Source organism: Periplaneta americana, chromosome 12 (assembly GCF_040183065.1).
Source record: "Periplaneta americana isolate PAMFEO1 chromosome 12, P.americana_PAMFEO1_priV1, whole genome shotgun sequence".
NCBI lineage: Eukaryota > Metazoa > Arthropoda > Insecta > Blattodea > Blattidae > Periplaneta > Periplaneta americana.
The window spans coordinates 142614240-142641900 of NC_091128.1; the positions used below are offsets into that span (position 1 = coordinate 142614240).

Sequence of the window (27661 nt, forward strand, 5' to 3'; positions counted from 1 at the left end):
GAGAAAATATAATAAAACGAATAATCATGCTGCAAAACTGTTACAGACGCAAAGATTGATACACTAATTATTAGAGATTATTATTATTATTATTATTATTATTATTATTATTATTATTATTATTATTACTAGAAAACTTGATACATTTCTTGCATTATCGTGATTGTGTTCTCCGTTTATAATAATTACATTTACATCCAATAACATCTATCAGATACGGCAAAAACAAAATCACTCCTGTGTGTGGGAGAGGGGGGGGGGTAAAAACATTTACCTACAACATTTATATTACATTTTAAAGCAAGTTTTGTAGTTGTACTACGGAGAGGTTAGTTAAACACTGCAAAGTTTTGAAATGATAAGCATCTATGATGTTACTACACAGTTCATCACTGTAACAAGAACGAATGTCTAACGCTCGGCTTATATCGTTCGAGGATTTATCGCTCGCGACAATTTTACCTACCATGCATATGCGCTACCTATGGGATTATGCTATGAACTACTTGGCGCTCGAGCGAAAACGTCCGATGCAGACCTCTGGTACTGTGCGGTTATTGAGAAAAATTAAAACGATTGGAAAAGAAGAATAATGGAGGCTACATATAGCCTAAATAAGATCATGAAGATGTGCACATGAAATAGCAAGGAACGGCGGACTAAGGATAAGGCTATACTAAGAATTCCTCTCGCTTGTGTAGAGCCAGGTCATTCTTTTATATGGTTATTTGACACGTTAGGTATATCAACTACCGAGTTATTTAGCGTCGATGGAATTGGTGATGGCGAGAAGGTACATGAAGCCTAGGATTCGCCATAGATTACCTGACATTCGCCTTACGGTTGAGGAAAATCTCGGAAAAATCTAAACAGGTGATCAGCTGAAGCTGAAATCGAACCCGCGCTCGAAAGCAACTCCGGATCGGCAAGCAAGCGCCTTAGTCGACTGAGCTACGCAGGTGGCCGCGGATGTATTAATTATTATTATTATGTTCATTGTGACATTTCTGACTGAGTGTTCGTGTTGGCAAACAAAGCGAAATGGGTTTCACTGTAGCTCAGATAATGTTTATTGTTAGGCATTTAGTGAGAAAGAGAGGTCAGAAATAACTGAAGTGACATTTTAGACCACAGTATCCGAAAACACGAGTTTTTTTTACAATCGTACACTTATGAACTTCTTCATATTTGGGGATTTATGGGATCTGTGAGTAATAAAAAAAAGGACTGTAGTAAACAAAAAAAAACTTACGAACGAAAGTATTAATGATATTAGAGTGCGCTTGGAATTGGGCTCAAAAATGTTTCAAGACTTTTGTGCTAAGAAACCGGGTTATCTTGCGGCAAGCAGACCTAATGTCATGCTTCATTTATTACATATTTATTCCCTTCGTATATTCCTTTATTATTCTGATTCAAGGTATTATCCATTATTTCGTTTAGCAAGGGGAAATCAGTAAAGTTCCGGACTGCCCTGAATGTATGCAACACTCGATACATAGGAAACGGAGAAGTTCTCTAGAACCAGGGAAATGCTTGAAATCTGTACTAAATGCTTCACTCGAAAGCCAGAGAAGAAGACTAGCTATATAAGGCGTATATGGAGATATTCCACGAAAAATCGGTCCTTAACATGATTGCACAAAATCACGCGTAGAAGCTCAGTTCTCAAAGACAATCGGACGCTGTTTGACAGACTGACTCAACAGGCATGGAAGCAATGATCTTCAGTGATACGCGCATGTATGTTTAAAGTCACAGTAAATACAAGTGGAGTACGGAAATTTATTGATTGCATGCAATCTGAGAAGAATATTGAAAAAATCAAGTTTAAAACGTACGTTCAATTAAGATGCATGATGATTTTGTGTCCACATGGTCCGTCTTCACTGCATAAATATGCTCATTAATATTAAATATCAATCTTGCATTTATTGCTTGAATGCGTAAAGTTGAAAGTAAAGTTTAACCGTGTAGTTGCATCTTAATGGATTCATGCTCATCGATTTACTGGGACACAGTTGGCAACACCGACTAAACAAAAGAACGACCATGCGATAAATTAACAGCGATAAATATAGCTGCAAAAATTATTGCGATGTATAACTGTGATTGGTTGGAATTCAAAATTTCATTACACTTCATTGGTCGAAAATGGAATGACGAAATAGTCCGGATAATTTTCTTCTTCATGTAACTACTGGGTGTTCATTACAAAGTGTGTCATGACGTCACTGTTGTGAGTCAGCGTTTTGAAGCGAGTTTCAGCTTTTATGTAAGAGAATTTGCCTATTAATCAAGGCGTTCAATCTGAATTTGAGAACGTGTACGGTATAACTTGAACGTCGTAGCAACAGATGGCGGTCTGTACGGTCTGTTTGATACCATAACCTCTTTCGAACTGTGTTTTGCGCGGGCAAGTTGTACGCAGGGTATTTGTTATCATCGGTTGCGTACTGCAATATTCCACAACACAAATCAAATACTCCGTGTCCATGTTGACCGTCGAAGTTAATGTCAACGAATACGCAAGTAATCGTCTTAACCCTCTCGCCATATCCCGACAGTAAGAAAAAAATTCACCTCAGTACGTGTTTCCAAACAGTTCAAATTCCTCCCACTACCGGCGTTACCGTACGTATCGGTACGTAATCTTCAGAATGAACGCCGTACTTGCCAGGCAACTTCTCTGGCACATAGTTAATACGCCTTTGCGGAAGTGTAGAAAGATTGAATTGTCTAGGCTCATCGACTAACCACATGACGGCATACAGCGAGCCATGACACACTTTGAACTGAACACGCAGTAGCAACGGATACGGAGTTCTTTGTTTAAATTCGATAACAGTAAACTGTGAAATATTCCAATTTACAGCTCCTGCTCAATGATTTCCAAATAATTTAAGCCCTTAACTTGGCTGGCAAAAAGAAAAAAATATCTGTTTCTTTTTCAAACAGAAAAGAAGCTGTGCACGGATGTTGAAGTTTCTTCGTTTGTATAGTCCGATGCATATGTTTATCCAGGGGACAAACTTCAGACTAGTATAATTACTTGCATTATGCCCACATGTAGTCAATTGAACCCTTATCTGGTATTCATAAGTAAATTAGCTTCGAAGGGAAAATATTAATACGAGAGAAAATTATAAAAAAATTTTCCTTCGCGTTTATTAACACGTTGTCTCTAACTAGAAAGCTCAATGTCATCACACCAAAATATTACCTACTAGAATTAAAGAGAACAATACAACAAATGAACTTTTCTCCTGCGTGCAGTATCGATAATGCCATTCCATTCTAAAAATGGAATGTATTGCTTTCAGTTATAAATTAATATCACGTGCAATTGAATTTCATTCGCCATTTTATTGGGTTGATCAAATTCCGGCGAATCCAAATAGAATTTGTGAGGGACCAGAATTGACACAGCATATTTTATGCAGGAATACAGTATGTTCCCTTTTCCATCACTCAACCAGTTTTCGAACATCACTATGTTATTACCACCCCTAGACAAAGTGTCCAGCTCTGCCAATGAGCATCGGAACTTATTCGACACAAAATTGAAGTTTTCATACATAAAGTCAACTTTATTTTCAAACAGATTAAGAGATGTGTGAATAAGAAGTAATAATTCCATACATTTACCTCTGATTGAGGTGACAAAGAGGAAAGCAGAAAATAGGAAAGACTGGAGAATGCTGAGTTTGCAGAGAAAGAGCTACCCTTAGGCAGAATACTATGAATGAATGATTGAGGTTCTGGCTGATATGTACGAGGCGCATCCAGAAAATAAGTTTCCCTTAAAAAAATGAACACACACTTTCAGGAAAACATTTATTGGCAACAGGTACAGCAATGTTTCAGCTATTTTTCGACATAGTCTACCATCTGAATTGAGACACTTGTCGTATCGTGGGATCAACTTTTGTATCCCTCTGTCGTAGAACTCTGTCGCCTGTGAATGGAACCAGCGTGTGACAGACGTCTTCAGCTCTTCGTCGTTGCCAAAACGCTCACCGCAGGACAGGAATTTCTTGAGGTGCAAGAAAACGTGAAAATCCCTGGGAGCAAGATCAGGACTGTAGGGTGGATGATCAAACAACTCCCAGCCAAATTCCGTCAAAACAGCTGCTGTGCCCCGAGCCGTATGTGGACGAGCATTGTCATGGAGGAGCACAACACCTGCAGTAAGCATTCCACGCCTCTTGTTTTGAATGGCACGTCGCAATTTTTGCAGTGTTTCACAGTAACGGTAAACGTTCACTGTTTCACCTCTTGGAAGGAAGTCAATGGCAGAATGACCTTCCTGTCCCAGAACACCGTGCACATCACTTTCCGTACCGACAGCGTCTGTTTGAATTTCGTCCTGACCGGAGATCCACTATGCCGCCAATGCATTGACTGCTGCTTGGTTTCCGGGGTGAAGTGCGAAATACAAGTCTCATCGCCCGTGACGATCCTGTCGAGCGAGGAACTCGTCGCCGTCATCGTGATACTGTAGCAGAAATGTCAGTGCTGCTCCTAAACGTTGCATTTTGTGTTCGGATGTCAGGTTTTTGGGCACCCACCTGGCACACACTTTTTTGAACAGCAGGTGCTTAGTGACAATCTCATGTAACAAGGATCGCGATATCTGCGGAAAATGGCTGCTCAGCTCCGTAATCGTGAAGCGACGGTTCTCCATGATGCACCGACGCACCAGCTCAACACGATCATCATTGATGAAGGACGGTCGCCTACTGCGCTCTGCATCAAGGACACTTTGACGACCTTCGGAAAACTGCCTACACCAGCGACGCACCAACTGCTTACTCATGATGTTCGGCCCATAGACCTGTCAGAGCTGCCGATGAATTTCAATTGGCGCAATGCTTTGTGCATTAAAGAACTTTATCACCGACCGAACCTCGCAGGCGGCGGGAGAAGGAATAAGAGCTTCCATTTAGGACCACTGCTGCCACGCTACTGGCACCAGGGGGGACCTGTCGGGCTGGCATATGATTGATACGTCATAGATCTGTTACGTATGCGCAATTCACGGCTAATTACGTTTATTTTCAAGGGGAAAAAATCGAGAAACTTACTTTCTGGATGCGCCTAGAACATCTATTATCAGGCAGTACATCTCACTTGAGGATATGTGTCAGAGGAAGAACAATTGTTTGTATGCATCTAAAGTCTGATTAGTGTAATATGTAGCTAATCGGCGATGTATGCAATGGAGTAAGAAAGGAACCGGCCACCCTATCCCATATCTCCTGGCCTAGTTGCCTCAAAGTGATGCCATGTTGGTATCACTTGTGAGGTTCACACCTCTTGGAACAGTTGACTAAACAATAATATTTCCATATATCGACGACCAAGTTCAAAAGGGAAACAAGTCAAAATTTAGAGTTTTGAGAAACCTGCATTTTAAAGATTCATCTTGCTGTGAAAAATTAGAGGATCGTTGAAATTACTCCAAATTCTGTTAATGATGTTTTGTATTCATTCATTCATTCATTCATTCATTCATTCATTCATTCATTTATTTTATTCCATAGATCTTACATGAGCAATGAAGCTTTAAGATGTGGAACAAGTCAAAATTTTATAATATTACAATTACAATTTTTACAAATGTTTATAGTTTTACAATTTAGTAATTTTCTACAATTTTTACAATTTTGTGCAATTTTTTACATTATTTTGGCGAGATGTAGTGAGATGAAGTGAGATCCGAGGATTCGCCAAAATATTATCCGGCATTTGCCTTTTGGTTGGGAAAAACCTCGGAAAAACCCAACTAGGTAATCAAATCAAAGGGGTTGATGCCAAGGACTCGCCATAGACCATCCGGCTTCAGTCCCCGGCTGTGGAAAACCTCGGAAGAAACCAAAGACCAAACGGGGATTCAACCCAAGCCCGAACGCAGCTCCGAATCAGCAGCCCAGCGAGTCTGCCGACTGAGCTACATCGATGGTTCTACTAAAAGTATACAATACATAGCCAATCAGATTATTAAATTTACAAACGCAAACGATCATTCATCAGTTGAGATATATGTATAATACAAAACAAGCAAGTTAATTAAATTTAAGGCATAAACAATTCAACCAGTTGTGATATACAGAAATTGATAATACATATCATGCAAACTACTTCAAATTACAAACACAAACAATTTAGCTATATAGATTACTATTCAATTTAAAGCATATACAATTCATGTATACTATAAATTTCAAATTAGAATGAGTTAATTGGATTTTTCACAGCAACATGAAGCTTTAAATTCAGATTTCTCAAAATTTTAAATTTTGAATTGTTTCCCTTTTGAATTGGGCCGTCGATATATTAACAATAATAATGTGTTTGGATTGCCAGAGATAATATGAAGATGGGATTGAAGTAAGAATGTATTGGATTCATTTCCTGTAGGCCTATCAAGTTACGAATTATATTCCAATTCTCGATTTATATTCTTCGAAGATACACACAAAATGAAAGCATTTACTATAAAAATAAGAAGAACCACCTCCGTTTCTTACATTGCATACAAAAGGAATAGCAGGAGTCTGACATCATTTATAATGTATGTGGTTTAAGTACTGGGTGTTCATTTCAAAGTGTGTCATGACGTCACTGTTGTGAGTCAGCGATTTGAAGAAAGTTTCAGCTTTTATGACAGAGAAGTTGCCTATTAATCTAGGCGTTCAATCTGAACTTGAGAACGTGTACGGTATAGCTTGAACCCCGTAGCAAGAGATGTATAGCTTGAACCTCGTAGCAACAGATGGCGGTCTGTAAAGTCTGTGTGCTACCATAACCTCTTTCAAACTGTGTTTTGTGCGGGCAAGTCGTACGCAGGGTATTTGTTATCATCGGTTGCGTACGGCAACATTCCACAACACAAATCAAATGCTCCGTGTCCATGTTGACCGTCGAACTTAATGTCAACAAATACGTAAGTAATCGTCTCAACCCTCTCTACATATCCCGACAGTAAGAAAAAAACTCAGCTCAGTACGTGTTTCCAAGCAGTTCACATTCCTGCCACTACAGGTGTTACCGTATATATCGGCAAGTACTCTTCAGAATGAACGCCGTACTTGCTAGGCAACTTCTCTGGCACATAAGTAATACGCCTTTGCGGAAGTGTAGGAAGATTGAATTCTCTAGGCTCATCGACTAGCCACATGACGGCATACAGCGAGCCACGACACACTTTGAACTGTACACGCAGTAGAGTTGTATAATGCAAATATAATAGTTCACATAACATAGTTATTTGATATTATTCTGTTATTCTATTTACGAAAACCATATCTAAAAGGCGACACAACTGCTTTAGATTGACTTTACACAATTTATTTGATAGAAATTATTTCTTTTACAGAACCTAGCTTATTTTCGAGAAATATTCTAATTTTAATGCAGAAATGTACGAGGCGCGTCCAGAAAGTAAATTTCCCAGAGCCGTTTAGAGAAAGAAAACATAATTCCAGATACAGAGAGTTGTTGAGATTTTTTCAACGTATTGCCCACCGGATTTGGGACATTTGTCATACCATGAGATCACTTGTAAATATAGAGAGACAGTTCGTAAGTCTCACAACATTAAGAACGGATGGAGCCAACAGGTCCAATATTTGGTTCACGATGATCTAAGAATGAGGAACTAGAATATAATGTGAGTTTATTTGGTCATTATTTCAAAACAAAATTTATGAGCATTGATCCGTTTTTTACATATGAATTTTAGTTATGCTTTACATAGGCTATTGTCAGCCTTCTCCATTTCTAGTTTCTCTATACCTGCAAGCAGCATCTGTTCAGGATTGTTCAGAACAGTGAGCAGAGCACTGAAGTATGAGCTTGTTTTCCGCCATCACACTGCTGCAGGCGCTTTCAGTTGCGTGTATTTACCATGTAACATGGGAACATATTTGCTACGTAATTTCATCAAATCAACGCAGCTTTTATTTTGAGAGCATGCCATATTATGGTTCGTGTCAATGTTCCGTTATACTTTTTCATTATGCCTACACTTCCAGTTTTAATACATTATTAATGTCACAACCGCAATTAAAGGTATTATTTTATTTAAGGGGAGTCTGTACTTCCATATCTTATTTACTTACTTACTTACTTACAAATGGCTTTTAAGGAACCCGACGGTTCATTGCCACCCTCACATAAGCCCGCCATCGGCCCCTATCCTGTGCAAGATTAATCCAGTCTCTATCATCACACCCCACCTCCCTCTAATCCATTTTAATATTATCCTCCCATCTACGTCTCGGCCTCCCTAAAGGTCTTTTTCCCTCCGGTCTCCCAACTAACACTCTATATGCATTTCTGGATTCGCCCATACGTGCTAAATGCCCTGCCCATCTCAAACGTCTGGATTTTAAGTTCCTAATTATGTTAGGTGAAGAATACAATGCGTGCAGTTCTGTGTTGTGTAACTTTCTCCATTCTCCTGTAACTTCATCCCGCTTAGCCCCCAATATTTTCCTAAGCACCTTATTCTCAAACAGCCTTAACCTATGTTCCTCTCTCAGAGTGAGAGTCCAAGTTTCACAACCATACAGAAGAACCGGTAATATAACTGTTTTATAAATTCTAACTTTCAGATTTTTGGACAGCAGACTGGATGATAAGAGCTTCTCAACCGAATAATAACACGCATTTCCCATATTTATTCTGCGTTAATTTCCTCCCGAGTATCATTTATATTTGTTACTGTTGCTCCAAGATATTTGAATTTTTCCACCTCTTCGAAGGATAAATCTCCAATTTTTATATTTCCATTTCGTACAATATTCTGGTCACGAGACATAATCATATACTTTGTCTTTTCGGGATTTACTTCCAAACCGATCGCTTTACTTGCTTCAAGTAAAATTTCCGTGTTTTCCCTAATCGTTTGTGTATTTTCTCCTAACATATTCACGTCATCTGCATAGACAAGAAGCTGATGTAACCCGTTCAATTCCAAATCCTGCCTGTTATCCTGAACTTTCCTAATGGCATATTCTAGAGCGAAGTTAAAAAGTAAAGGTGATAGTGCATCTCCCTGCTTTAGCCCGCAGTGAATTGGAAAAGCATCAGATAGAAACTGACCTATACGGACTCTGCTGTATGTTTCACTGAGACACATTTTAATTAATCGAACTAGTTCCTTGGGAATACCAAATTCAATAAGAATATCATATAAAACTTCCCTTTTAACCGAGTCATATGCCTTTTTGAAATCTATGAATAACTGATGCACTGTACCCTTATACTCCCATTTTTTCTCCATTATCTATCGAATACAAAAAATCTGATCAATAGTCGATCTATTACGCCGAAAACCGCACTGATGATCCCCAATAATTTCATCTACGTACGGAGCTAATCTTCTCAAAAGAATATTGGACAAAATTTTGTACGACGTCAACAAAAGTGATAGTCCTCGAAAGTTACCACAGTTGGTTTTGTCCCCCGTCTTAAAAATTGGCACAATTATGGACTCCTTCCATTGTTCTGGTACAATTTCCTTTTCCCAAATAGCAAGTACAAGTTTATAAATTTCGCTATATAATGCACTTCCACCCTCTTGTATTAATTCTGCTGGAATTTGATCGATACCTGGAGACTTGTACTTTTTCAGATTTTCTATCGCAATTTCGACTTCTGAAAGCGTGGACTTCCATATCTTACAATGTTAAATTCCTCAATTTTGGGCACACTTTTCTCAGAAGTTATAAAAGATATAAATGTAGAAAAAATAGGGCATATCCTCGTTATCAGGACTTTCTTATTAACGTATTAAGAACAAATTTCGAAGAGGGCGTGATTTCTTACGCCAAAGGGCAGAGGAATGCATTGCCATGAATGGATGTGACATTGAGCATCTCTTATGAACAAGTGTTCAGATCTCAGAAAGTATGTTTTGCAGGACCCATGTTTATTAGACATTATTTTCTTGTTTTGATGCATACTAGCACCAGCGAATAGGGATTATAAAGAATGGACAATTCGCGTCGGTACCTTTGATGTAGTCGGACTGATTTCAATGACCTTCAAGCCAGCTAAAGCGTGAGATTCTGTTTTCTCCCTAGAGTTGGCGCTGACATCACACCAGCTAGCAGTCGACACAGCGGAAATATAACACATATAATTAATACATCTAGGTACATTATGTACTCAAATAAAATAAATTGGACCCATAAAATAATAAATCCGTCATTAACTGTAATGTCTAGACTCTAGAGTTCCTTTAGAATGAGAGTTGAGACGTTGACCCCAACAACAATTAAAATATGTAATGATTTGATAGCGCTGAAAATGGAAAAACAAAACTCTTACGAGAAGTAAAACCATATACCTATATTATATTATATACAAATATTAAACGAATTCGATACTTAATTTTATAATATATTATATTATTTTGTAATATAATTTATTATATCTGAAAAATATAAAATATTATTATTACAACTAGTTTGTCACTGAGAAATAAGGAAAAAGCCGTTAACTTGAATTTATTTGAAGCAAAGAGTTACTGGGTTATGCAATAAGGTAGGCGATGTTTGGATCCTGTGTCTTAACTCAATTCTCATTTATTATCTTAGCGTATGCTCGATTACACTAACCTCTAGCGCTTGAAAGTGAAACTATACGCTGGCGCACAGAGAAACAAAACACAGGAAATTTCGCTCAGTGTCCATTCTTTATAATCCCTATTCGCTGCTAGCACCTCTTAGGCCCGATTGTATAAACCGTTTAATCTTAGATCAGAGGTTAAATTGATCCTTGTTTCAGCTGAACTTAGAATTTTGTGTTGTATAAAGTCTAATCTGAGATTAATTTGTCTCAAACTAAAGTCAACTTTGACTGAAGAAATTTCTCCGATTAAGTTAGATGATCCAAGTTCAGTTATTCCTGTTCTGTTTGAAATATACGAGTGACAGATTATGCAAATAAAATATCCATTATTATTAATATTAATAGTTATGTTAGGTACATTTATATATATTTCTTTCAATTTCTTGCCTTAATACACAAACGATCTTATATTTTATAAGGCTCTATCGTGTTCAGCAGTATCAAATAACATAACCTATAATTATATTATGTTTATAACAACCATTAATTATTAATGGATATGATAGGTACATTCATAAATTTTCAATTAACTGTATTACTAAACGAAAATTGTCGTTTTATAAAGCTTTATTATGTTTAGCAGTATCAAACACCACAACATGATAACTCGGAGAACAGTCAACCTTCTTCTTATTGTCCGCCATTATTTACATTGCACAAAAAACCAGTGTCTCCAACAGAGTGTACGGAAAGTCGCCAAAAAGTAGTTGTAAAGTCGCTAGATTTCTCATTATCAACAAAGAAAGATTAAATTTTGTCACTATGGGGTGCTAAAAAGGTTACTAAATCCCTATTTAAGCAATATAAAAGTTAAAAGAAATTGTTGTTGAAAAAGAGTTAAAGTCGCTAGATTGGCAACACTGAACAAACCTGTCCGCGCATCACGTATTTCACCTGTTTATGCGATGTTGCCAAATCCTTTTCACGTGAACTTAGATTGCATTTGAACCAAGGTAATTTGATCGCAGAAAAGTTTTATACAATAGAAGAAGTGTCTGAACTCGGTTCACTTTTCGATCTTCGATCAAAGTTGATCTTTAGTCAGGGGGTTTTATACAATTGGGCCTTAAAATATTGGATACTTTTTTAACACCTGTATAGCTACTCTTCAAGTAGTTTCCAAAAAATCCTCTCACGTCTCTTTAAGAGCGCAGTGAACAGAACCTCGACTATGTTATGATAAATCTTCTGTCATTTATATTATACCATCAGAATTACATTTGTCGTTGGTATAAATTCGTGATAAATTTAAATGAATATATCACGAAATTAGCCGTGTCACGAAATTAGTTGAGTTTTCTGTACTAATTATTAAATGCAATTATTAACTGGTCATGGGCGCATTATAAAGGTAAGAAATGTTCTTAACCCTTTGATGCACGCATTTGGGAGGGAAATAAAAAATTGTGTTTGCATTGAAATTAAACTTTTATTTGTCTAAGAGAAGTGCCTCAAATTTAAAAAATTTAAAAAACTTATATTTTTTACACAGAAAATGGGTGGTTTGAAGGTAAAACCACTATGCAATACTGCAGAACACAATGTCTTCAGACTTATTGAGAATGATACAAAAGAAAACAGTTTCTGGTTTCATTAAGGCAAAGTGCCACTTCACATGTGTTGCGTGGTAATTAGAATGGACCTTGTATCCTTCCACTTGAGCAGGACACTCCAGCATATGACGCACGGTCTCTTCTTTCGTTGTGTGGTAAACCAATACGCCCATGACTAACTGTACCACATGCTCCCTTAGAGATCATCAGATTCAAACTTGTGAAAAAGTTGTCAAAAACACTTTGTGATTGTCACCAACCATCTCTTCCTTGTAGCCATGATGAATAAGCTGACACAAAAATGGAACACTTTGTTGGATATGGTAAGCATAACTACCCTGTTTGCGTAGTGGTTACGAAACCACCACATTATTTCTATATTGACGTCACATGTGTCGAAGAAATTACAATCTTGTTACTGAAATATGTTCTAAAAGACCGAAAGACAAATAATAGTAAATAGAAACTTACGTAACTGTGATATTTTAGCATACAACTGAAATAAAAACACGTAGCGAGTCTTCCACACCCCAACTATACACAACAACATCGGCCATCTTAGTGGAGAAACATAAATATAGGGAAAATAAAATTCTTCTACAGTTACTAGGGATCAGTGAACGCAGCACAGTACTTTTGAAATAAAAATCACACTGTAAGTAGGCAGGAAACTCAAATTTAAAAAGTGGTTATTTACTGTAACCACTGCGCTTCAAAGGGTTAAGTAACAAGTGGGTGGCTTCTCCGTTGTTTTATTCTATCACGACTTGCTGAAGAACTCCAGACGCATCTCGCCTCTCTCATCTCCGCTAAAGTCTTAAATTTCATTAAGGGCAAGCCATTGTCTCAGTCGGTGTTACAATTCGCGACGTAACAATTCATTTAACTTCATTACCGTCGGCAGATGTAGTAAAGATTAATGGCTACAGGAAGCTGCAATATCGGAGGGATCGAGTCAGTTGCCTTCATTATGGTTCACGTGACAATGAACTACTCACTGACGACGGACGCTGTTGGTCCGACACGTTACCCCCCTACTTTTCATATGAACCGGTAATTCTCGAAAAAAGAAAAAAAAAAATTCATAGAAATAATATCGATGGAATGAAAATATCGTCAGCTTACAAGCAAAACACATTGACAATTAATATTTGAGGAGATGGCAGTTCACATTGGATATATACGTCAACATATATGCCTAACTTGGAGTCAGGCCACAAAGGAAAACATTGAAGGAGGAGGGTTCGGTCCGGTGCTGTGGATTGAATTCGGCGTAGCTCAGTGGTCAGAGCGCTTGGTACGTAGAACCAAGGACCCGGGTTCGATCCCCGGCGCCGAAGCGAATTTTTCTCCTCAAATATTAATTGACAATATTACAGATATTATTCTGTAGGACAAATTAATAAAAAATAATAAATATATAAAACACATTGAGTCAAAAATATTATCTCTGAAAGCTCTTGACAAAACTGAATCTTCAAAATATTATTTTTATGTGTATTTAATTTTTCAATTATAAGTTTATAAACATACATTGTGTACATTATTTACGCCCTTTTCTGAGAAGTAATATTTTTGACTTAATGTGTTTTGCTTGTAAACCGACGATATTTACTATATGCTAAAAATAAGAAAGAAATTATCTGGCACTTTTTTACCGATTGAGAGAATACGAGCCTTTGTAATCTTTGTAGGCCGACGCAACATACTATAGAGTGTGGAAGTGATGTAATTCTGCAGACTGAAAGGGCAATAAAACACATTAAAATAAATAAAAACCTCTTATGCGTTTTCTAATTAAGTGCATGGTTAATTAGAAAATTGAGTTAAAAGCCTGCGCATCGCTGGCTGACCTAGGAATACACACGAACTGCTGACTTTCTGTTTTCTAAATTTTAATGCATAAAACATTTCTATCCCTATAATCATCACCGTTGTTGTTTGGAATGTTTGAGTGTAACAATAACTTGCAATGGGAACTTACTATAGAAGGATTGTATCAAATCAACTGTGAAGTTTGTTAACACTTGTAACATTCTAGTACGGTTTACTTATATTTAAAAATAATTACAAGTTCTGTTTACTTACATTAAACAATTATTACGTTGTTTGGTAGAAAAGAGGATTATATCTGTGTCCTGGATTGAATCCTATATAACATTAGAATAATTGAATCTTGTTCCAATATCAAATACTCAACCTTGTAGAGTTCACTCCCACTATATCATTTAAGCTCCCTTGCCTCCACCATAATTCTGATTTAGGTTAGGACCTACATCATATGGTATTGAAAATGTGTTGTTTATTGTTACAATTTTACATTTATGCTTTTGACTGTTATGAAGTTAATTTCAATGGTAAAAAGGAATATTAAAATGTAAGTAATTTTATTGTAATACAGTAAATCTACGCCCGAAAATGTAATTTGGTTACGAAATAGGGATAAATGGATAATCGTTAGATATATCGATATATTTTCTGCGATATATATCGTTTATCGAAATTAGGTTTGCAATATATTGCGATATCAATATATCGGTATTTAATTTATTTCCTCCATCACCACTAACAGCGTGAAATGTATGATGACGTGTGTCACTCATTTTCATTACTTTGCATTGCGCAGTACCCCATCCACCTCCAACACCCTTGTACGAGGATTTTAGCTGGAAAACAGTTCTTTCCACATAAAGAATGGAGTTATTGGCCTGCAGGGACACCACGTAAGCAATCACAACTGTAGGTTCTTTACAACCCGCTGCTAAACTGTTTCCGAACTTTTCAGTATTGCAAGCCAAGTCCGTCTAGCTCACTGTTGCCAACATATCGCTCTGCAATCTCGCTAACTTTTCAACAAAAAGTAACTAAATCTCTCCAAAGTTTGTTCAAAAAATCCCCAGAAATGTCGCTAAAAATTAATAATAAATATCACTAAATAAACATAAGAGAAACATACATATGCGGAGAAAAACATAATTTCCTCGTCGTCACTCTCTTCTGCGGAGTCTGGTTGTGTTGTTGACGGCTGTGATGTTGAAGTGGAAGCTGTGGGAACAGCTGATTGTGAATACACTGCACTTGATCCAGTCTTTGACACTACACTTTCTGGCAAATTGTAAGTGTGGAAATTTTCACTCAAGCGTTTGACCACAATTGTTTTTGTGAAATCTAACACTTTTCAAATCTTGTATATTAAAATATATTAAAACCAGCAAAAACTAGTCTCATTTGCTTCACACGAACTGTCGGCACAAAATTCCAAAACTCAATTGCCTCGGGTCGGTTCGGAGTGGAAAATTTCCGCGTTGCGGTGAAGAATCAAGAATTAGCTGGAGCTCGCGACTCGTCACGTGACAATCAAAGTTGCCACCGTTGATCGATGTTGGAGCTGTAGCATTGAGAGAGAGACCTAACCCGTGAGAATCATTGAATAAGCATCTTTCACCCCTGATCACTGATCACAAATATATGAGATCAGAGCTTTCACGTATGAATCATTAGACTACTCAGTCATGCACCCATGCCTCTTCTAAAACTAAGAAGTGCATGACTTCAGTTGAAGTTTTAACTTAAAGACAGGAATAAGTGGAATAATATAAAAAAATCAGCAGAAAAGTTGCTAGTCGTATTTTACAAAATTTGTCGCCGAGACTGATTCAAAATTCCCTAGATTTAGAGACTTATCGCTAAATATGGCAACACTGGTCCAGCTTCGACCTACGATCAGTGTTGCCAACTTGAGTGTTTCCCCCCAAATTTGAGGGGGGAAAACTTTTCCAGGGGGGGTTAGGGGAATTTTCAGCGGAAAAGGTAAATTTTAGAGGAATTTTGGAGTATTTTCTAAATTATATCATTAGGATTTTTTGAACTTAGGCTAATTATAGTGAAACTACTGTGTTGTGTAATTGAAGAATGAATATCATGATCATGAATCAGAGCTTCGGCCGGTATCGCATCTTGCAAGCATGTTTTTTTACTTGAGCTCTTTATTACTCGTATTATATTATGAGTTATGACGCTCTCTCCGCCCGTCGTCGCGTTGCACACGTGTTCTCCTTGTCTTGCTTAGTGTCTGCAGTACAATGCAGTCAAACAATTTCCCCAATCTATATATATGTATAATTTTAATTGGTAATGGAAATTACAGGACAACGGCTGAATGGATTTTAATATATGACCTCTCATTTTGAAGCTTGGAACCCAAAGTTTTTCAGAAAAATAGTAGTTTTCAATGAAATGTCAGTTTTCCTACATAATTTTTCTATTTTCCAAAATCCATCTTTCGTCAGTTTTGAGAACTAATTGCATTTCAAAATAAAACAAAACACACACTACAATAAACAATAGGCTATTACACGAAGGCCATGACCTGCAGGATTGCTGAAATATTTAGATCTCAAATTCAATTGGTTATTAAAAGCTTCAAGACTTATTAAAAATAATTTACAGGTCTGATTCTACGGTGTGTAATTTTGTGAGTACAGCTGTGTATTCGATATTAAAATCTACAAAACCTGAGGTGGTTTGATGACGTTATTACCATTAGAAATTAATTATTATTATTATAGTCAATGCCATGATGTTAATATATAAACTACAAAACTTGCGTAAGATAATAATATTGTTATTAAAATCAAATATTTTTATAGTTATGAATCAAATGGGGTTGGGTATTTTTCATATATTTAATGGAGGTGTGGTGTAGATTCAGTATTGGCTCGAGGGAGCGCAAAAATTACAATTCCTAAGGAAAGACGATATTACTTATCGGTACTGATAAAATAAAAGGCCTAGAAAATTTTGTAGTCTCCCGATCATTTCAGCAAGATCTCTTAGCAGGATAAAATGATTTTACCCTCTACATTTCAAGCTCTACATGCAGCAGCTATACCAAGATGTTATGTCTATTGTCCGAAAGCACAGCAAACCTGATTTTTTTTTTTTAACTTTTATCCACAATCCGAAATGACCTGAAATAGCTATTGCTTTACTCCCACATGAAAAACCCACTGATCGTCCTGACATTTTTACTTGCGTTTTCGAGTTGAAACTCAAAAAATCTGAAGGTGGATAGGTTCAAGAAAAAGTATTTGACATAAAAAAACCATTCAGAGGGAGTTATGGAAGCAAATAGCTTTCAAAATGTCTGGTATTTTTCATTGAAAATAAATCTGAAAAATTTTTATTTGAACGTCTAAAGAACTTGGTTTGCAGCATTTGCTGCACAAGCCACTAGTATAAATTTATACGTTTGATACAACTGATTTTAATTTCTTTTAGGCCTATATTCTACATCTATCTTTTCTTAATTACATTTAATTCGATATAAACTATTATACGTAACAATTACCAGTCACGTGAGCTAGGAATAACATTTTTAGTTTGAAAGAAAAATTATTGTCTGCTTGCACGAGTAAATGTCTGCACTCAGCAAGGTGCAAGTGTTATGGACTTTGAGTGGACTGTGGCAATAGCTACTTGCAAAATGCAACATATTGTTTTTCCGATGAATCATGAGCTAACTAGTTCGTAATGAAAGGACGAATTAAGAGAAATCCAAAGAAATTAAATCAATGATTTAAAATAATGTATGTTTCATATTACTATTTTTAGGCCTATAAATGTATTTATGAAGAAATTCCAAGGATATGTACCTTTGCAATAAATATCTTACTTTAATAATTAAAAATTCTTGCACATAAGAAATTAAACAATTCTGTTTTGTACTATCACACATAAATATCAACTCTGTAACATAAGTCGATACAAAATAATAATAATAATAATAATAATAATAATAATAATAATAATAATAATAATAATAATAATAATGGCTTTATTTAACCTGGCAGAGTTAAGGCCGTAAGGCCTTCTCTTACACTCAACCAGGATTAAAACTTGCTTACACAGTTGAACATAAAACTGGATCGGAATTAAGTAATTATATACTGATACAATTTAGGTACATAATGAGATCAAAAGAGGTAGTTACATAAAAATTTACCTCATAAAATAAAAATAAACATAGTGGAATACATATTAATATTGTTAGAATCAAATACGAATCACATAAAAAAAGAAGCCGATAATTCAATAAAAAATGTACACAGTAAAAATAAAAATAAACACATTAGTATACATATTAGTATTAGATTACAATAAGTAGGATTTACATAATTAAACCAGAAACCGACAATTGAATAAAACGTACACAAAAAATAGATTTAATTGCCAACACAGTGGGATACATATTGGCGTTAAGTGATAAATGAACAGGATTTACATTATTACACAATAAAAATAAGAAAAAAAGATAAAAATAAAAATAAGTATAGTGGAACACATTCCATTAAATATTTGCAACGCGTTAGGTCTGGCAACTCATCATAAGATATTTTTCTAATTTACATTTAAAGGAAATTAAAGTTCGGCAGCCCTTGACTTCAGTCGGCAGAGAATTCCAGTGACGAGAAGTAGCAACAATGAAAGATGAAGAATAAAGAGATGATGTGTGGAGTGGTATTTCTAGCGTGTTATATTGTGACACGAGTATTTAAGTTATGATACCGAAAAAGACTGTGGAATCGGTCAGATAAGTAAGAGGGAGTAGAGGTGTGCAAAATTCAGTATAAGAGAGAAAGGGAATGTAACTTTCTCTCTCATTTAACCTGAGCCACAATAATTTATTGAAAGAAGGCGAAATGTGATCGTAGTAGCGGACATTACAAATGGAACGAACACACGCATTATGAACACGATGCAGTTTCTTGGATAAATCCACCCTAAGATCACTAAATAAAGCGTCACAATAATCGAAATGAGGTATAATAAGAGTCTGTACAAGCCTCTCCTTTAATTTAGCTGGTTAGTGGTACAATCTTTTTAATGAGTGAAGAGTGGAAAATACTTTCTTGCATTACTTCCAACAATGGATTTGTCTTCCAGAGTTTTGAATATTTTTGAACATATTTTCTTTTCTTCCTTGAATGCCATATTTGAACACACTGTGCAACTAAAGGTACGGTCAACGTCACTACTTTTGCAGCGATGCAGTACAAAAAACTGCGCAACTCTTGTACTGCGACGTGTGAACAACGGCGCAACCCGAAAAGTAGCGGCTGCCGAACCTGCTGCTCGCTACTTTTTCATGCTGCGCGCAGCTTAAAAGTAGCGACGTGTGGAAAGGGTTCTCAGGGTTGCAGCCGCAGCATTTTTGATATCGGTTTTGTTGAAACTTTTGCTGCGGTTGCGACCAGTGTTGCCACCCAATGTGCCATTGATACTTCTATTGTTTGGATGTATTTTAATGTTAGATGTGATGAAAATAAATTATTTGTAACAGTTATTAAATGCACAACACAGTCTGAGCATATATGCTGACGATATAATTCACTTTTTTAATTTTCTGTAGCGTAGCTTCAAACAGAAGGGTTGCCAACATTGATTACGTGAATATGCTGTTGGTTATCATTTAAGTATATAGGCGTTTTAAAAGCTTTATAGTAAAAATAATGTCAATTCCTGAATATTAGTTAGGACAGAAAAGAAAATAATTGATAAGTAAGCTTTCGCATGAGTTTATTAATAATGCGAACATAACCACATAATGTATACAGTATTGAGAAGTCAACACGGAGATGGAAACCTGCAGCATGACTGCGGCTGCAAAAGTAGCGCCTTGTGTGTGAACAGACTCGCAACCTCCAGTTGCAACTTTTGCTGCACTCGGGTTGCGCAGCACGAAAAGTAGCGTGCAGCGGCTACTTTTGGCTTACGTGTGAACACGACACGCAACTTTTGCAGCTGCAGTACAAAAGTTGCGCAGCAAAAGTAGCGACGTGTGACCGTACCGTAATGCAAACGCAAACAAATTCTCAAGAAATCGTTTTCCAGTGCAAGGACATACAGGATTGTACCGTGAATATTCTATTGCATATCAATGTGCATGATGTGTGAATATTTTTTCTATTCAATTGTGTATGTATAATCACATTTGATAATTTTTACAGTATGTTGCGTTTTTCCAAATACAAATTAAAAAATTTAGAGAGTTTCTCTGAATTTTAGGGGATTTTTAATATGATATAGGGGAATTTCTTGTTCGTTGGTTGGCAACACTGGCTACGATATCTATACCACCGACGTGTTGTCAGGGAAAACAGATGGCACAAATATGGGTCTCTATATCTCCAATCCCATTCCATTCCACGGAGTACCGTTGCGACCTTTCACCTTTTGCAGTTATAGGCCGCTCTGCAGAGCACGTGGCTGTAGCAGCAGAACAAACACTCCACTGCATCACACGCCATGTCAAGGGTCGCTATACTGTAGGTAAATAATATTAATTTTTGTTAACGGTGCTTCACCCACCGTGAAAATAATGTATGTATGTCCTAGAATAGTAAACAGGGAGAGTGAGGTAATATTGAGCAAGATAAACTGTTTTCACATTTAAAAACACAGAGAAGAAAAACTTTATACGAATTCTAAGCTATAACACGTTTAAATAATTTAATATACTTCAACTATTCAACTGAAAACGTCGTTACTTCAACACAAATTTCACTAATATAAATTCACTTCACCCAACGTTATTACAACATCTGATATTATCCGCCATATTGGTCTATGGAGGTTTCGAGCACTGTTTATATTACATCACTGGTAGTACTAAGCTGATCATTATATATGGTAGATCTTCCCAATCATGATAAATGCGAAATGTGCTCAAATTCTATCAAAATAAGTACCATAATTTTATGTTTAGAGGCGTATTAAGTATAAATCCACGATAAAATGCGAAATGTGTGTGTTTCTGCGAAATAAGAGCGAAATTACATTTTATGCTCGACCATCCCTAAATGTAGTAATTATACACCTGGTAGCAGCCCTTTAATGGACCTCATTAAAGTACAGCTATTCATTAAAGTTCAGATTTTCCACCAATCAGAAAGCACCATTGTAGCAATATCAAAGCGCAACTATCGATTATTTTCGGATATGCAATCGAAAGATAACTAGCGAAACGTCACGGAGGCTGGAAATCCAATACTGTCGCAGAAGGTTATGTTCTGTTACTATAATAATTAGCGTTAATTGTAAATGATATTCAAATAAAGTCAATTCGTCATCTCGCTTTTCAATGTCTAAATCAATTTCCAGGTTATATCAAGATTAATGTTCCTTTTACTCTCTAGATTATATCAAGGTCAATGACATTTGTTCCTCGGAAAAAATCAATACTTTCGCGTCTGCACACATCTCACAATTTACGAGATATTGCACAAGGTCACTTCCACTCCCTAGTCAGATAAGAATAATATGAATACTTATCAATAATTTCAAGTTAGAAATATGGTCGAGCATAAAAAGTCGTATGAAACTTGCCTGTAATGGTAATTAAGACGCTCGTATGAAAATTATGAAACTCGCTTGCGCTCGTTTCATGAACATACTCGCGTCTTAATTACTACCATTATAGGCTCGTTGCATAATGTACTATTATGAGACTTTTTTGTCTTTATGTAAAATAAATCAAATAAATATTTTAATTTGTAAACGAGCTTTTCAATCCAACAGTGGCTTGTCAGATCAGTACTATATAAACTCTAAAAAAGTGCTGGTCACTAAGGCAAGAAAATCATGTTTTATTCCTTTATTTACTTACAAATGGCTTTTAAGGAACCCGGAGGTTCATCGCCGCCCTCACATAAGCCCGCCATTGGTCCCTATCCTGAGCAAGATTAAACCAGTCTCTATCATCATATCCCACCTCCCTCAAATCCATTTTAATATTATCATCCCATCTACGTCTCGGCCTCCCCAAAGGTCTTTTTCCCTCAGGCCTCCCAACTAACATTCTATATGCAATTCTGGATTCGCCCATACGCGCTACATGCCCTGCCCATCTCAAACGTCTGGATTTAATGTTCCTAATTATGTCAGGTGAAGAATACAATGCGTGCAGTTCTGTGTTGTGTAACTTTCTCCATTCTCCTGTAACTTCATCCCTCTTAGCCCCAAATATTTTCCTAAGAATCTTATTCTCAAACACCTCAATCTCTGTTCCTCTCTCAAAGTGAGAGTCCAAGTTTCACAGCCATACAGAACAACCGGTAATATAACTGTTTTATAAATTCTAACTTTTAGATTTTTTTGACAGCAGACTAGATGACAAAAGCTTCTCAACCGAATAGTAACAGGCATTTCCCATATTTATTCTGCGTTTAATTTCCTCCAGAGTGTCATTTAGGCTATATTTGTTACTGTTGCTCCAAGATATTAAAATTTTTCCACCTCTTCAAAGGATAAATCGCCAACTTTTATAGATCCATTTCGTACAATATTCTGATCACGAGACATAATCATATACCAAGTCTTTTCGGGATTTACTTCCAACCCTATCGCTTTACTTGCTTCAAGTAGAATTTCCGCGTTTTCCCCTAATCGTTTGTGGATTTCCTCCTAACATATTCACGTCATTCGCATAGACAAGAAGCTGATGTAACCCGTTCAATTCTAAACCCTCTGTGTCATCCTGAACTTTCCTAATGGCATATTGTAGAGCGAAGTTAAAAAGTAAAGATGATAGTGCATCTCCCTGCTTTAGCCTGCAGTGAATTGGAAAAGCATCAGGTAGAAACTGGCCTATACGGACCCTGCTGTTATTTTCACTAAGACACATTTTAATTAATCGAACTAGTTTTTTGGGAATACCAAATTCAATAAGAATATTATATAAAACTTCTGTCATAACCGAGTCATACGCCTTTTTGAAATCTATGAATAACTGATGTACTGTACCCTTTTACTCCCATTTTTTCTCCAATATCTGTAGAATACAAAAAATCTGATCAATAGTCGATCTATTAGGCTGAAAAAACATTGCCTTACATGTGCAAAATCATTACCAACTGCTATTGACTATATATTATTTTAATGTACCGAAGTACATATGATATTTCCATGCAGATATTCTGCGTCATCATGCGATGGAAGAGTAATGAAACGGAGAAAAATCCTCTCCGGCGCCGGGATTTGAACCCGGGTTTTCAGCTCTACGTGCTGATGCTTTATCCACTAAGCCACACCGGATACAACTCCGACGCCGGTTAGAATCGTCTCAGATTAAGCTCCAACTCTTGGGTCCATATCATATGTACTTCGGTACATTAAAATAATATATATATGATATGCGTAAATCACTTCGTGATTTAAGACGGCGCTTATTCCGTCGGATCCCGGCCAACTAGTCACTCATATCGAGTGCACCTCAGCACATGTGTGGACTTCGGTCCTGCGTTCATAGATATCTATGACGTAGTGCAGAGGGCGGCCACTAGAGGGAACCCAAGAGTTGGAGCTTAATCTGAGACGATTTTAACCGGCGTCGGAGTTGTATCCGGTGTGGCTTAGTGGATAAAGCATCAGCACGTAGAGCTGAAAACCCGGGTTCAAATCCCGGCGCCGGAGAGAATTTTTCTCCGTTCCATTACTCTTTCATCGTATACTATTGACTAGTTAAAATAGTATTAACAACTATTAGAGTGAAGTGTTCGTTATTTTAAACAAAATTATTTTTCAAGAAATGGAAAACACATTAACAAAACGTTGAAAATTAACAGGCTGTAAATTTAACATCCGTTAAGCCAAATTAAACATTATTTGGAGAAACTGCTTATTTTTTTGTGATGCACAACATTAAATAAATGAGGAATTTCACTCAAGAATTTAGCGACTACATTTCTGCTGTTAAGGCCTCTACCGAAGAAGATATCAATTATAATCACTCAGGCAGATTAGCAAATGTTGACTTATCCTTTACTTCATTCCCATCAGCAATTTCATACCTTAAACTAAACACAATTGGTATTAATCAAGGCAGCGGAGTTCTCTTAATATTAATAAGCTTCATCTTTGTTCGTTTCCTCCATTTGTTCCTGCCACTTGCCGTGAGATGCAGACGGCTGCCAATTAAGGCACAGTAGTAGAATTTTGCTAGAACAAACAAGCGTCATGTTCATTGCACAGCAACTTAATTACAACAGATACCTAATCAGGGAACAAGTGTTACGCGGCCTAATTAGTCTTTGCTACGGCTCAGGGAAGTACAAGTAACAGTCGTAGCCGGCAGGGATGGTCAAAGCGTAGCTGTAGCTGCTCGAACACGTCTCGCCTTACTTTGTACACTGCTTCCTGTTTGCATCGTTCCAGTTTAAAGTCAGTCTGCTCTCTTTCTGCTCTCTGCTGCTCTTTCCTACTCCCGTTTTAAAATGTTTCCTCTACGTCTTATTCCTTTCCGCCTTTTTTCTCCTTTCATTTCTTCCTTTTTATTTTTTCTGGTTATTTTTCTAATTCATTTCATGCACCTTTCCTTCTCCCTTCATTTTTATTCAATTTTTCTTCTTTTCACTCTTTCTGACATTCATTCTTCCTTCTTTTCTGTCAGTCAGTCCAGTTTGTCCAGTCAATCCAGCTAGTCTTGTCAGTCCAGTCAGTAAGTTAGTCAGTCCAGTCAATAAGTCAGTGAATTCAGTCAGTCAGTCCAGTCAGTAAGTAATTCAGTCAGACCAGTCAGTAAGTCGGTCATTCCAGCCAGTAAGTCAGTCCAGTCAGTAAGTCAGTCAGTCCAATTAGTAAGTCAGTCAGTCCAATTAGTAAGTCAGTCAGTCCAGTCAGTAAGTCTAGTCAGTCAGTCAGTTAGTCCAGCCAGTAAGTCAGTCCAATCAATGAGTCAGTCCAGTCAGTAAGTCAGGCAGGTCAGTCAATCAGTAAATCAGTCGTCAGTAAGTCAGTTCAGCCAGTAAATCAGTCCAGTTAGTAAGTCAGTAAGCCAGTCAGTCCAGTCAGTAAGTCAGTCAGTCAGTCAGTCAGTCCAGCCAGTAAGTCAGTCCAGTCAATGAATCAGTCCAGTCAATGAGTCAGTCCAGTCAATGAATCAGTCCAGTCAATGAATCAGTCCAGTCAATGAGTCAGTCCAGTCAATGAATCAGTCCAGTCAATGAGTCAGTCCAGTCAATGAGTCAGTCCAGTCAGTAAGTCAGGTAGGTCAGTCAATCAGTAAATCAGTCGTCAGTGATTTCAGCCAGTAAATCAGTCCAGTCAGTAAGTCAGTCAGTTCAGTCAGTAAGTCCAATTAGTAAGTCAGTCAGTCCAGTCAGTAAGTCAGTTCAGCCAGTAAATCAGTCCAATTAGTAAGTCAGTCAGTCCAGTCAGTAAGTTTAGTCAGTCAGCCAGTCAGTCCAGTCAGTAAGTTTAGTCAGTCAGTCAGTCAGTCAGTCAGTCAGTCAGTCAGTCAGTCAGTCAGTCAGTCAGTCAGTCAGTCCAGCCAGTAAGGCAGTCCAGTCAATGAGTCATTCCAGTCAGTAAGTCAGGTAGGTCAGTCAATCAGTAAATCAGTCGTCAGTAAGTCAGTTCAGCCAGTAAATCAGTCCAGTCAGTAAGTTAGTCAGTTCAGTCAGTAAGTCCAATCAGTAAGTCAGTCAGTCCAGTAAGTCAGTCAGTCCAGTCAGTAAGTCAGTGAGTCCAGTCAGTAAGAGAGTCAGTCCAGTCAATGAGTCAGGCAGATCAGTAAATCAGTCTAGTCAGTAAGTCAGTCCAATCAATGAGTCAGTCCAGTCAGTCAGGTCAGTCAGTCCAGTCAGTGAGCTAAGTCAGTCAGTTCACTCAATAATTCCAGTCAGTCCATTCAATCAGTCAGTGTGCTGCTTGGTTACCTTGGCGTATAAACTTAGGGCGAAACGGTGTAGCGGGTGAGAGGTCTCATGCGGCCGGTGCTCTGGTACACCTCATCCTCATTCATCCCATAATTCGGGGTGCACAATAGGCCTCAGTCTGGCCGACGTGATGAAGGGTCGTCCCTAATCCGCCCCTAGTCACCGTTTCTTAATTCCTAATCCCTACTATCCCCAGCTAACTTCTTTCCACAGGGACAACGAATCTCTCTTTACACGGATCCTCTATCAGAATTACAGTTAAGATGAAAAAATAATTTTATTACTACATTTTGTCTAACATGCATGTATTGAGAAGCACACAAACACATAAGCTAAACTAATTTATGTTCTAATATTTCACAAATACATTTTTTTTTAATGGAACATGTCTGTACAAGTCGTGACCATGCTGACAACACACAAGCGCTGTACTTACTAGAGAGCTGGCCATTGCGTCCAGGTGAAGTATGTGTGAGGGAACTGTCGTCTTTGGTTACACGACGGTCGGGAGGACTTGCAACTGCAATCGAACAGACATACGAAATTACTCTCTGCTTCAGTCAAAGAGTATAAAAAATATGAAAACATTATTTTTTAGCGATCCTATAGGTATAACGAATATAACAACGACAATAATAATAATAATAATAATAATAATAATAATAATAATAATAATAATAATAATAATAATAATAATAATAATTAGTAATTTTATTATTATTGTTATAGTAATTTTATTATTATTATTATTATTATTATTATTATTATTATTATTATTATTATTAAATCTGTTTGAAATCTACGTGACTAGTCAGTTACCAATACGAGAGTTAACAAAAAAATGACACGATTCTGCATTTTGTTTGAAATTACATGGTGACTCAAATTACTGATTTGATTTAATTTCTTCCTGTAACCACTACAGGTTGCCATCGACAAAGAGTACCATGACGCAATAGAGTAAATGCCTTGAGGCTTAGTGATACATTGTTGTTAGAGTGAAAAATAACAATTTGAATTATATTGAAACACATGATATTAAACGAAGTAACGTCAAGGAGATGGGAATTAGTCATGGTCCATATGTATGATACCTGAAAATAGCTATTGAGCCTTTGAGTGCTGCAATTGTTAGATGTCTTAAAATATTTTTATGCAGCCCAAAAGATTTACAGAAGTCGACTAGGAACCGGGGTATGGTCCCACGGGCTCCTATCATTAGTCCCGTAATGACGATGGATTCCAGATGGTATTTGTCCTTATAAAAACTATGGAAGGTTCATATATATTCCTTTTTTCCTCGTGTACTTCTTCTGGCTGGTGTTCGTACGATTCGAATCTCACAGTAGGGTCTATGATGTAACCTTCAAGAGAGGCTTAAATGCAATTATGTCGATTCGTCGATTACTGCCCTCACTGGATATGCCGTGTACTTCTTCATATACTGAATAACCTTTGTTCCTTAAGGCAGTTGCTATTATAGATCTTACTGTGTGATGCCGCGTATTTGGTAGAAGTTCACCGTGTGGACAGGCCCCCAGGACATGGACAAGGGTTTCAACCTCCCTGTCGCAACGTCGACAGAGGTTACTGCCCGAAGACCTGCCAGGTATACTACGCACAGCTGATACGTTAGCATTCATCTTGATCGCTTCCCTCCACTCACTACAGGAAAGACCCTTGTGATTCCGGATCCACTTATTGGCAGGGGTATATTGTTGGTATAAGAGCACGCCTTTGCCTTTATGT

At 37.1% G+C, this 27661-nt stretch overlaps 1 protein-coding gene and 1 non-coding gene across 2 annotated transcripts in view; one reads left to right on the plus strand and one right to left on the minus strand.

Annotated features, from left to right (window-relative positions):
* Window positions 1-26861, minus strand: part of LOC138709982 (dual specificity calcium/calmodulin-dependent 3',5'-cyclic nucleotide phosphodiesterase 1-like) — a 199808-nt gene extending 172947 nt beyond the window's left edge. Inside the window, exons 1-2 of the mRNA XM_069840663.1 lie at window positions 26843-26861; window positions 26349-26432 (exon numbers count right to left, since the gene is read on the minus strand). Coding sequence (XP_069696764.1) covers window positions 26349-26432; window positions 26843-26861 — 103 coding nt within the window. The remainder of the gene's footprint in view (window positions 1-26348; window positions 26433-26842) is intronic.
* TRNAY-GUA (transfer RNA tyrosine (anticodon GUA)) lies at window positions 13465-13537 on the plus strand. Its single transcript has one exon. It is a non-coding gene; the product is annotated as a tRNA-Tyr (tRNA).
* Window positions 26862-27661: the final 800 nt, after the last annotated feature.